Genomic DNA, 12,642 nt, shown 5'->3' with positions numbered 1-12,642 from the left:
GTGGGATAAAAATTAAGAAAAAAAAGAAAGACGCTTTGAAGTTGCACGGGGCAGATTATGACAAATAAACTAAATACACAAAGATATGACATATTTAATATCATACTAACTAAAACATAAGTAGTGGAAATAGCCGATCTACAAGCGCCAAACACGTGGTATGGCAATGCGGTTTGCGTCGCAGCGAGTTTTGGGCTTGCAGTGACACTATTCTTCAGGACTTAAATAAAAGGGTTAATCACTGTCTGTTCCAGTGGAGTCTCGGAGGACTTTACAGGCCCACAATTAACAAAGAAAACACAACACATCCTTCCAGGATGGACCCAAGTGGGGCTGCTACAGTATATCGTCACTGTCGGGCAGAAACCTCATATCCAAGTTTCACATTTGTAGGTTTTTCCGTAAAGTAAAGCCCTGCTTCATCGCACAAGGCTGTCGCACAAGACTAGTGAAAACAGCAGATCTACAAGCACACAACGCCTCGCGGTGCGAGGCGTTGTGTGCTTGTAGATCAGCTATTTTCACTAGTTTAAATCATTTTTAAAACGATAAATACAAAACGAACGGTTTTGGACATACAAGTTTCCACCCGACAACGACGATGTACACGCAGGAAAAACAGTCACTGTCCATTTCCACTATGGGTACATACTGTACATACACCAGGCATGGATGAATTTTGCATGCATGCAATTATGCGTTGGTCATTTACTTCCCCAGTGCTTACAGCACACACAGAACAGCATAACTGGAAACAATCGGTGCGTTTGTTTCTGGCCAAGTACTCTGCTGTCTCTTGGCCAATTTCCTGTCTCTGTAACTGAATAACCAGCTCCAGCAGTCAGATAGGGCAAATGCGGGAACTGTTGTGTGTGTGCGCGTGCGTTCGTGTGTGCGTGCGTGCGTGCGTACAGTACGTGCGCGCGTTTAAGGACACACAGACCATGCAATAGTTGTTGTGTGTGCCAGTTACTTACTGTACACACAAACGCTGTGTGATATGCAATATGTGTGTGTACATTACCATTCAGTATAGAATGTCTAATGGCCTTGTATTTACATCCTTTTGTCCGGTATATATGCTGACAGCTACAGTGTCTGCAGTATTAGCCAGCCAGAAAATGTGCCTGTTTCTGATACACACAGGCTGAGCAGGAGCCCTCCCTGACTGACTGAGCAATCAGGCTGAGCTAACTGACCCTGTATGACCTGTGTGTGTGTATGTGTGTGTGTGTGTGTCTCTCTCTCCCTCACATGGGCCAGATGGTTGCCGACCGCAGGCATGATGAACGCTAGCATGCTCTTTTAACATCTAAACACACTGCTAGCGTTCCTGTGGTTGATGTGAAGCAATGCAAAGACACTCAGTCTCCAGGCAACTCTCTAGCAATCTGCGATTGTTTGCTTGTTGCTATTTGTGCAACACAAAACACAAGTGAAAGTGCGTTTCCTTATGTGCCTCTGTTGCGTCCCGCTCTTCCCCCTTCTCTCTTGCCTTACTCAGTGTGTTTTTACCTCATCCCACCCCTCCACTAACCCACCCACCCACACCCACCCCCCTCTCTTCTACCGTTGGCATCTTTTTGGCTTGGCGCTCGCTTCATTAAATGGGGCAGCTGGCAGGAATCAAGTGCTCTGGGACAAAAGCCATGCTGAGATCAGAGAGAAGAGTGGAAGGAAGAGACAGTGAGCTCAGCAACATCACAGCACGCCTGGCTCTGCAGCGCACGCACACACACACACACACACACACACACACACACACACACACGCACACACACACACACCAGACTCAGAGGATGGAGGGTATATGCCTAATTTATGCTCCGTTGTATGAAGTGTCGTGTGCCCGATTAGATCATCATAGTGCAGGTTTTTTCTCTATGATTAATCAATCATAGAACAAAAACCTGTATCTATTTTGCGATCAAAAGCTTTATGCATCATTCTTAATAAGTACTTTAAGTTCCCAAATACACTACATTCACGTCAGTTTTATTTGTATTTTTCTAGCAATCTCTATTGGGCTTTGCTCATTAGATGCTATTAATTAGGTCCTATTAGATACGGTATTGTGAGTTTGAAATGGCTTCTTTATATTGAGACACAAGAACCATGAATAATATTCAGTTGGCTGCAATATGGGAACAGGCCAAAATGTGTGTCACTGCCACAGGCTGGTCACAGCTGTGTGTGTGTGTGTGTGTGTGTGTGTGTGTGTGTGTGTGTGTGTGTGTGTGTGTGTGTGTGTGTGTGTGTGTGTAATTATGTCTGCGGGAAAATGTCTGTGATTTGTGTCTTTTGTGTTTAAGGGCATAAAGTCTGTATAATATACATGTGTGGGTGCCAATGTGTGCAATTAGTGGCTTTGGCATGTGTAATGCGTGGATTTGATTGAGTGTGTATGTGGTGTGTGTGGGGGGTTGGTCTTGTGTACAAAGCAAAGTTTAGTTGATAAGGTCCAGTAGTCTACCATAGTAGGCTATGGCAGAGATCATAGAAACAGAGTAAAGAGAAGAGATTTAAAGCAATGGGAATCTCCATACAATCTCTATACAAACCGTTTACTTCAGTGTGTGCCGTCTGACAGGCAAGACCTGTTCTATCAGTACTAAACCTACATCTTATTGACAGAAGTTTGTTTAGATTGGTTTGGCGGCAATCTGGGAACCACATCATCAAAGAAAGGGCGACGCCCACTCGGCCTGTCTCTCTTCCTTTGAAGCGTAGCGACTCTGAGGCTGTTAGTTTGGCGGTGACTCAAATCTACCTTTTGAATCCTTCCTAAATAACTCCTGGTGAGCCTTTATTGACTCGTTCAGAGTGATTTGTGTTCTATGGTCATATTGCTGTGGAACAATGCCAGTGGGAGAGATGACTTAAAGGAAAAGAAAAGCGAAAGAAAAGCTGCTTGCAGCCGGGCAGCGGTCCTGCGATTCAGATCCCCAAACCAGTCAGGAGTCTGGGCAGGTAAAGATGATCATGAATGTATCGGCGAGTAGTATTAAGTCACTTAACCACATAAACCATAGTGTCCCTATTCTCGCATGGCCAGACTGTTGCCTCCAACAATGTACAAAGACTTCCACTCATACAGTCTGGAGCAACGAAAGCTCAGTTGATGATTAAGCCGTTGTATGAAGTGTCACGCAAATGTATCCCAATATCAAAATCATCTAAGCGTATATGGCTTGCTGCTTAGCAGAAATGGAAATTAAAATATTTAAAATGTATTTTCATGAACAGAAATGACAGATGCCAGCTTCCTGCCTTGGATTTCGGTGTAGTTCCAGACTCTATATACTGTAGCATTAAGAGATTGTGCGAATAGTTGTCTGGCCACACAAGGCTATAGTGTCGCTATGCTGGGGCAAACATGAATGGATGGGGCCTTCAGTAGTATAGGTCTATAGACCAGACCCATGGGGGAATCCGCTCAGTGAAGAGTAGGGTTTAAGTGGTTTTAATCCACAATTGTGCGGCGAGACTGTGGTTTGTAATGGGTCAGCATCAACCTGTGAATGTGTGCACGCAGCATGGTGAAGCTGATGTGTAGAGCATCCTTCTAACTGATCCATACCAGTCCTTCATTGACAACACATTTCTGTATCGTTTTCACAATGCCTTTACAGAACCTCCTAACTCTTCGGAATTCACTGACTTTCTTAGAATAACTACACAAATCCAATAGAAATGCATATAAAAGCTGAACGCTCCTACTCCTAGGTGAAGTCACAGAAATTGTTCTGACTAACTGAGGCTAAACCTGTGAACATTCGCACTTCAAAAGATCACATTTCTTAAGGCTTGGCCTTTCTCTCTACGTCTGCTCCTGTTCAGCCATCTGTGGTGATGGCAGATCAGCTTTATTAATCATTTCCAATGAAGATGTCTGCTCCAACACATTCCTGGCACCACACAGATGGAACCAGCTAAAGCAGGGTTGAGGAGCTAACTTAATAGGCATTTAATTGGGCATCACTGTGTGATGATGTGGTCAAGAAGAGGAGCGGTCATGTTTCATCTGACATACTCATTACTCACAGAAGTATGATCATCATGTGAGCAAACACGCCTGAACACTTACTGTGACGACTGCAACGACTGTAACATAGCAATGACAATGGCAATGAAAAGGGAAAAGAAGAAAAGGAAGACCTCGAGGCGTACCCGTTGAGAAAGAAAGAAAGATAGATGCGGGATGGAAATCATGTTCTGAAGTGAAAACAGCAGCAACTGACCATGTAAAGTGGAAGCGCTGTGAAGGCCTTAAGTGCCACGAGGCACAAAGTGGATAGGTAACAGGTAACAAATTTACATCTATAAATCTCCCCCCATGAGAACCCTTATGGAAAGCAGAGCCTACTGGTCCTGCTGGGGAGCAAACAAAGCGCTTACAACATTCAGTGGCACCGAACAGCCAGAGAAAGTACAATGAATCAGGCGCGCTTAAATAGGCCGCCAATTTGTTCAGCAGGTTGACACGTCACATACAATACATCAGCCACACGGTGCTACACACGCATTTAAACCTCTCGAGTGTATCTGCCTGAACTATAGCTTGCAGGCTACGCATCATTAGTGCGTGCGTGTGTGATTTGGTGCGTGCGCTGGGAGTGTTTTGAGGCCACAAACAAATCTTGCCACCAGGGTGGACCCGTGGACCCTGCTCTTCATGAAAACACGATGGATGAAGTGTTAACCTGGACGTGGACACACCTGGTTTGCTTACCCTTCGGGTAAAAGTAGTCGTTGTGCCATCAGCGTAGCTCTGACAGGATCCAAGTGGAGAAGAATAGCTGGACACTCACCTGGAAGTGAAAGATGCCGGCGTATCCATGGGCGAAGGTCTGTCCGTGAGGCACAACGCGATGGAGGAGGGTGTCGTTTAAGGTCAACGAGGCGATGGCCGCCAGGAGCCAGCAGTCCCCTGTGTCACCACCACACACAAGCAAAGACACACATGTACAGTTATTACCTTAGATCAGTTGTTTTCAACCAGTGGTTCTTGTGGGGGTTCCAGGTAGTCCCCAGCTAAGTGGAGGGTTGGCAACCAAATGGGCCTTTAAAGCTATACTGTGTAAGTTGCTCAACTAGTGGTCAGTAGCGTCCGCGTCTTTCGGCCGTTTTTCGCCGCGGACCGGGCCTCACACCCCCGCGTCACCCCCGCGTCTGCCTCCACCTCGCCGAGATCTATCTTTAGAGGGGTCCCTGGTTCCTGTGCGTTCAGGCATTCCGGAGAAACGGAGTGTTTCACCCGAGTATAGATAGAGACACACGGGCGCCTACAAATATGGCCGCCCTATTGTGATAGCTAGCGACCCCACTTCAAGATGCGCTGTGATTGGCCGGCAGTGTATAACCCTCGCTGTGATTGGCCGATAGTGTATGATGACGTAATTTTTGCGCGAAAACCGGACCCCGGTCAGGATCATAGAAAACATATAAAGAGAAGGCTTCAGAAGCTGAAAATAACGGAGTGGGTGTTCTAAAACTTTAGCGATTTAAGAGTTAGGACAATTTTAAGATTTGTTTTATAAAAAAAGTTACATGGTACAACTTTAACTCTTGAGAATGTAAAATGAAAACACCATTTGGAGATCAATTATTGTTAAACATCTGCATTACCCAATTGAAAAAAAGGTCTACACAATTAGAGAATGTAGAAGAATTGTTATTTTGATCAACGTTATCTCTCCAAAATCAATACAGCATGGAATTGAGGACAAAATCTTCTATGTTTTGGGTCTGAGGGGCTACATCTCATCAAATGTTGGTCCGTGGCTCAAATGCCAAATAAATAATGGACCTTGATAAGAAAAGGGTTGAAAACTACTGCCTTAGAATGCAAATTTCTCACATTTCCAAGCCCTGCCCCTGACAACTTTGACTGAAGTTAAACAATGACATTAGGTTGTTTATGTAAAGCAGATATTCTAATTGCTAATCTGTTATAATCTCCTATATAAAAACATCTCAAATCTCTCCTCTTCCCAAATGTCCCGCAGATTCCCGGATTATTCCTCAACCAAACCCCATCCCATCCCACACCCCCTCCTGTGTTTCAGCAACAGTACTGTATAAACATTCCCGACCGTTTCTAAGTAATTCCTCAGCACCAGTCGGAGCAGGTCAAATGATTATTCTGAACTTCTAATTGATTTCAAGTCAACATGACAGAGCACTTAAGCCCAGCAGGAGAGAGACTTGTAAAAGCTGACATACCAAAGTAAAGCCTCCGTAAAGAGAAGGGTCAAGTACTGTCTCAACAAACATGGTATTAACTCTGTAGGGAACAGGAGGGGCAGCCATTCAGAGCACTGGACCTCCAAACTAGACATGTGGCAGTAGCCATATAGGCAGGGACGTGCTGGGCCCCTGATTCAGCCCGGGAAAAAGAGTTGTAGAGGCCCTCATTGCGCGCTATAGAGAGAGATCTCTCTCTATAGCGCTGCTGCTACTCAAAGATTTGCCATTTCAGATCATGACAAGTGACAAGCCAGTGGGCCAATTACATGAGTTACATTTCGTCGTTGTCGGGTGGAAACCTTGTATGTCCAAAACTGTTTGTTTTTTATTTATCATTTAAAAAAGTATTTAAACTAGTGAAAACAGCCGATCTACGCGTTGTGTGCTTGTATTGTAGATCTGCTGTTTTCACTACTTTTGTGCAACGGCCTTGTATGATGATACAAGGTTTCTGCCCGACAGTGACGATTTACTTTGTTGGCCGCCCAGTCCCCAAAATGGAACAAAGGCAGACATTTTATTATAATTTTTTTCCTAATGGCCGGCATGGACCGGCCGGGAATGAACCGGCCGTTCGGGAGTTGTCACGCTTTTCCCAATACATTCATATTTTAATTGCATTAGGGCTGGGCAAAAAAAACGTAAACGGCCCCTTCACACATTAGAAAGAGAATATCAGTCACCAGAACCAGGGACGTGTTTTTTCAATTAATCTAACATGGTTATATATAGCAATACAATACTACTACTACTACTATTGCTATACTATAGCAATTCTTATTATAGGAATATAGAGCTATTTAACACCTGTTTTAACAAAACATATTACAGCGCCTTTAAACCATACGTGGATGAAAAGTTAAGGACAACCATAGTCTAAGCCGAGTTTTAGCAATCTGGCCCTGTCCCTGCGTTTCAGCAAAACTCCGTTCTTGTTTGGAGGAAGCAAGGAACAAGACAACTATTCCAAATTTGTTTTACTGTTTTCTTTTGGCATTCCAATCCCACGACCATAATAGACAGCGAACCTCTTCAATTATTTTTAAGCATCCTGCGCGATAGAATCACATTTACACTGCATCTAAAGACTCCACCTTTTGCACAAAAATCGTGCATTTTTACCCCAATGTTCCTAGCAGCTTCTCCTGAAGCTATTGTATTTGCACGATGCACACTTTGTAGAAAAGTAATGTGTGGGTTTAGTATGCAAATCTTTCCCCAGAGGTACTGCCACGCAATTTTCGTCAGCAAAGTATCAGGTTACAGGGACCGAGAGAGAGAGACAGAGAGAGAGAGAGAGAGAGAGATGAGGGGAGGGAGGAGGGGGGAGCAGCTAGCTAACAGCGTGCAGCAACGGACGCGAGCGAGCGAGAGAAAGAGAGAGAGAGGAGGGGAGAGGGGAGCTGCTAACAGCGTGCCGTGGAGGGACGCGACAGAGAGAAGAGAGAGAGAAATGAGGGGAGGGGATGGAGCAGCTAAGCGTTAACACAGCAGACCTCTCTATGAGCAGTACAATATCTAGAACAATATCTTCATTGTTGGTGTCAAAACATGAGGAACACATGCGTTCAGGTACGTCCCCGAACACAGACCAACAAAAGTAACAAGTAAAAGTACTCCAGCCCAGCCTTCTTCACAATGATCAAAGAAAAAGTCGCCAATTCAACAAGTAAAAGTACTCCAGCCTTCTTCACAATGATCAATGGACAATGATCGCCAGCAATAAGGATTGGAAGAAGTGTTGTTTTCTACAGTCACAGCTGCCGTTGGATCCACTTTCATGAAGCAATGTTTTGGTGTGTTGACTCAAAGCCGTGAAAAGGAAACATGTCAGACAGACGCAAGGTTTATATGCTGTTGCACACGCACGCGTGCGTGCACACACAGCGCGTATGGTACGAGTCCATTTGGTACCAGAGTGAAGTTTTTCGCGGAATAGGACTGCACCATGCTAAAAAGTAAAAGATATCCCTGCCGTCTCTCTCTCTCTCCCTGTCTCTCTCTGTCGATGTCAAGCTGTGTTTGTGTGTGTGTGTGTGTGTGTGTGTGTGTGTGTGTGTGTGTGTGTGCGTGCGTGCGTGTGCGTGCGAACGTACTGGGCTGTTACACCGCAAATGTTGACCTATAGAATCTGGTGACAATGATTGCGTTCACTGCATATAATATAAACAGACGTTAATAAAGTATTGGTGAGGCGATGACGTGGTGTAGGCCTATACTGTTCTCTCCAACCCCCCTCCTCCCTCCCATCCTCCCTCCATCCTCCCCCCATCGGTAAAAAAAAAAAATGTGTAGGAAAGATTTGAGTGACTGTGAAAGAACTTTCTCCCAATGTAAGATTAAGACATCATACTTTATATAAACCCTATTATATTAAGCCTAAACGGTTCTGCCGCTGTGTAGAACTGTTTTTAACAGTTTTTTACTTTAAAAGTAGGACCCCCAAAGGAGGACCATACAGATGTATTTAGATGTATTTCCTTTTGATTTTAAATCACATTTCATTTGTACATTTCCTTCATAAATACAGGGAAATACATATACATTTCACCCCTTTAAGACAGTTTTTCAGTTGCTTGATTCAGATTTAGATATTTGATATTAATTGTATTAGACACACCCCTTACAACACATTGTTACTTCAAACAACTTCACACTTTGGAAACAAATGCCTATTTAACATTGATGGCAACAACATTGGTTACCTGTCCACTGGACCTGTATTCGTCTGCATGGATTACATTGCATATATATATATATACAGTGTGTATATATATACATTTGTTTAAATCTCTGTGGCAAAAAATAGCGGTCGACAGAGATCTCCATATATGGACAAATCAATTTGATTGCTGGTATACGGCGAGGGCCCCCGGAGGGGGCCCGAGCTCTAGATTTGAGGGCCCCCGAAGGGGGCCCGAAATTCTAGTAGTCAGTAAACAGAGAAAACAGGAAAGACAGGGGAGAGAGAGAGAAGAACAGGGTGACATGCAGCAATGAGCCTCGGGTCAGATTCGAACCCAGGCCAACTGTAGGAAGGACTTTAGCCATAATGATGTTGTGTGAACTCTTACTAGGTGACCCACAGGGGCACCCCAATGTGTTTCATTGTTTTACTTTATAAATGATACAATAAGCCTAGTTGTAACGCCTACAGTAAATAATATTACAATAACATTATTCTACTGACAGGCCAATAAATAGTTACATTTTGCAATTATGTGTAGGCCTACATCTTGGAACAGTAGGCCTACATCTACACTGCTCTACAAAGCGTATGGTGTATATGACCGCAAACAGTTTTAGATTATATAACGCCCTCAGCACTCGGCTCAACATTTAACTTGTGCAATGTGTGCATTCTACGCAAGCAAATTTGACTTGCTAATCAAACCCTGAACGTCTTTATACATAATTCAGCTCGTCTTGTCTAAAATAGCCCATGATGAACACAAGGTGTCCAGATTGACGAGCTCAAACGAGCCCTAACTAACACAGAAGCAGAACATGGCATTAAAAAAGTGGCAACTCAGTTGAAATAGGCTTTGAGAGCAACAACAAAGAGCATCACAAAGCACTTCCAAGTTAGCTACAGTACTTGGCTCAAGATGATGTTTTGGGGATATCGTTATGTAATGCGGCCCCTCCCCCCCATCTCTCTCTCGGAGAGGAGGAGACAAGTGTTTCACTCTGAGGAGGATACTTCCTTTGCCAGTGTGTGTATGTGTTCTTGTGCACGTTAGTGTGTGTGTGTGTGTGTGTGTGTGTGTGTGTGTGTGTGTGTGTGTGTGTGTGTGTGTGCACATGCTCTGCTGCTGTGTGCCGCTCGCGTTTTCCAGCTTGTGTTGTTTACAGATGTGAGGCAGCGCAAACGGGGGACATGAATTATGCATGGCACTGTGTGGTGGTGTTTAGAGGGAAAGCATGTTAGCAGGAGAGAACGGTGCTATCAATCATTTCTGCCGAGGGCAGTCTCACTCTCTGCCATCACCTCCTCCTTCCCTCTCACTCCCGTCTCCGCAGGGTTGTTAGGGTTACTTTTAAAAAGGAATCCCCTACAGTTACAAGTTACTTGCAAAGAAAATGTAGTCAGTAACGTAATCTGATTATCACAATTTAAAAAGTAACTACTAGTTACTTTCAGTTACTTTTGGATTACTTTTTAGCAAAACTCTCTTTAATTAAATAAAACAAGTTTTACCATTGATAACTAGACAATGATATTGAGCCTATGAAATTAGGAAAAGGACAACAGAAATGTACTTAAACAAAGTGGCAGTACTTTAAGATGATTTGACTTGATTATTTTATTGTTTGGCGTTATAACTTATTTGTAAAATTGATGAGGGCAAGGGGAGAATGTAATCCAGCATGTAACCCCCATCATTCAGATCCGTTACTGTAATCCAGATTACACATTTCAAAATGTAACCAGAGACTTTACAAGTTACCTGTTTTTTGTAATCTGATTACGTAATCCCGTTACATGTAATCCGTTACTTAACAACCCTAAGCCTCGCCTTCAGCCTGCGTCTCATGGTTCAGGCCCCCCGTTTGACTCGGATCTTGGCTTTGGATTTTATACAGCCACAGCCCGGAGGTGCAGTCTGACTCTGCACACGCTCACTGAGAGGCTGCTACTCACGCCGAGTTCACACTAGCAGCGACAGAGTGGCGAGCTACAAATCATTTTCAGTGGAAGCCAGAGACATGGAGCTATACAAACTGACATGTGTTGCTGTGTGACACTGCAAAAAAATAGTTGAGCTGAATTTGACACGGTATTGTGTCATTGGAGAGCTGAAAAGGGCTTTTTTTTAAACTCTCCAATGACGCAGTGATGTGTCAATCATATGTTTTTGTTCTAAGCCACACAATTCCTGTTTGTAATGGGAGATGGGATAATGGGGGGAAACCAATTATTTCCGTCAGCCAGCGCCCTGTTCTTTTTATCCAAAGACTTGATATTTTATTTTATATATTTGTTCTCTGACGCCATTACACACACTGTGACACACAAAGGCGCAAGCTTGACGCTATTACACACACACACAGGCGCAAGCTTGATGATGTCAGCGAGCATGTTGAGCAACACTTGATCAGCAACTCGGCTAAAGTGTAGCTCTGACGATTGCTTGGTGCTTTTTTTAGCTTTTGTCACTGCTAGTGTATTCGCGGCATTAGGGGTTTCCTGCCTTGTTCTGTAGCTCTCCTATCTCTCTCCACAACTTTCTTCTCCTCTGCTCTTCTCCCGGCCCCTCCTCTCCCAACCTCATCTCTTGGCTTTTCCCCTCTGCTTGTTTACTAGCTGAGTCATTGGATAGTAACATTTGGGATGGTTCCCAGGAGGACTCACCCAGAGCTCCCTGGCAGATGTCTGTACGAGTGGCTCCATCCACAATGAACTGGGGTTGCCTGCAGATCTCCTGTGGAGCACAAAACACACACAAAAACCATTAGTTTTTCTGTATTACGACTACATTCTTTCCTTTCTGTAATTCTAACCTTAGCCCTCGCCCTTAAACTGTCCTCAAGACAATACACGGATAAACACGTGCTGGCACGCACACACACACAAACACACACGCACGCACGCACGCACGCACGCACGCACGCACGCACGCACGCGTATTACATGTCTAACGCGCTTTTTGTGCATTCTTGTTCTGATGTATCATGTTTCCTTCAACACTTGTCTGTCACTCCGTGCAGCATCCAACATGAGCCTCTTAAAAAGATCCAATGTGGTCTGGTGGTGACAAATGATTCACATTTTATTGGACCTCAGCTTTTACGCAGCCCCGCTCCATAAAAGTGTTTATTTAACATTAAAATAGACCTTAATGGGTTCATTTGTACACTGTCAATAGTTAAATGAACGCTCCAGATTTGACAGAGTAGCCCGTGTTGATATAATGGACATTAAACACAGGAATTTGACCACGCAACACACAGAACCATCGGTTCTACAAGTGTTCTGTGGTGTGATGGGTTGCAACACAATAGGCCGATTCAAAACAGAAGCTGAAATCCCAAAGGCCATTGGCTGCCGTGAACACCAGAGGATCTGCTAAATACATTCATGTCTCTCTTGTCTTGAATTGCATTGGCTGATCATCATGTGTGTGTATGAAAGTGTATGTGTATGACTGTTAACTCTGTAACTGTTATTAAATCTATGATACAGTTAGGGCTGTCACAATTATGACATTTTACATGACGATTAATTTTCTCTCAAATAATTGGGTTTAACGATTTAATTGTGTTTTTGTCATTGACAATTACATTTCTGTTTGGCTTTTAGGCTTTTAAGTTGCACATGGTAGATATGACACGTAGAAAGAAATACAAAGAAACACAAAGAAATTACTGACATATTTGATATTGATAGTG

At 43.8% G+C, this 12,642-nt stretch overlaps 1 protein-coding gene across 1 annotated transcript in view; it reads right to left on the bottom strand.

Moving 5' to 3' along the window:
* capn1 (calpain 1) overlaps positions 1-12,642 on the bottom strand; it is a 57,282-nt gene that overhangs the window by 24,316 nt on the left and 20,324 nt on the right. The window contains exons 3-4 of the mRNA XM_080741884.1: positions 11,606-11,675; positions 4,812-4,930 (exon numbers count right to left, since the gene is read on the bottom strand). Coding sequence (XP_080598010.1) covers positions 4,812-4,930; positions 11,606-11,675 — 189 coding nt within the window. The remainder of the gene's footprint in view (positions 1-4,811; positions 4,931-11,605; positions 11,676-12,642) is intronic.

This window comes from Nannobrachium achirus (assembly GCF_963921795.1).
Source record: "Nannobrachium achirus genome assembly, chromosome: 14".
Lineage (NCBI taxonomy): Eukaryota > Metazoa > Chordata > Actinopteri > Myctophiformes > Myctophidae > Nannobrachium > Nannobrachium achirus.
Note: the sequence above shows the minus strand (reverse complement) of the source record. Positions and strands in the feature narration are given on the sequence as shown.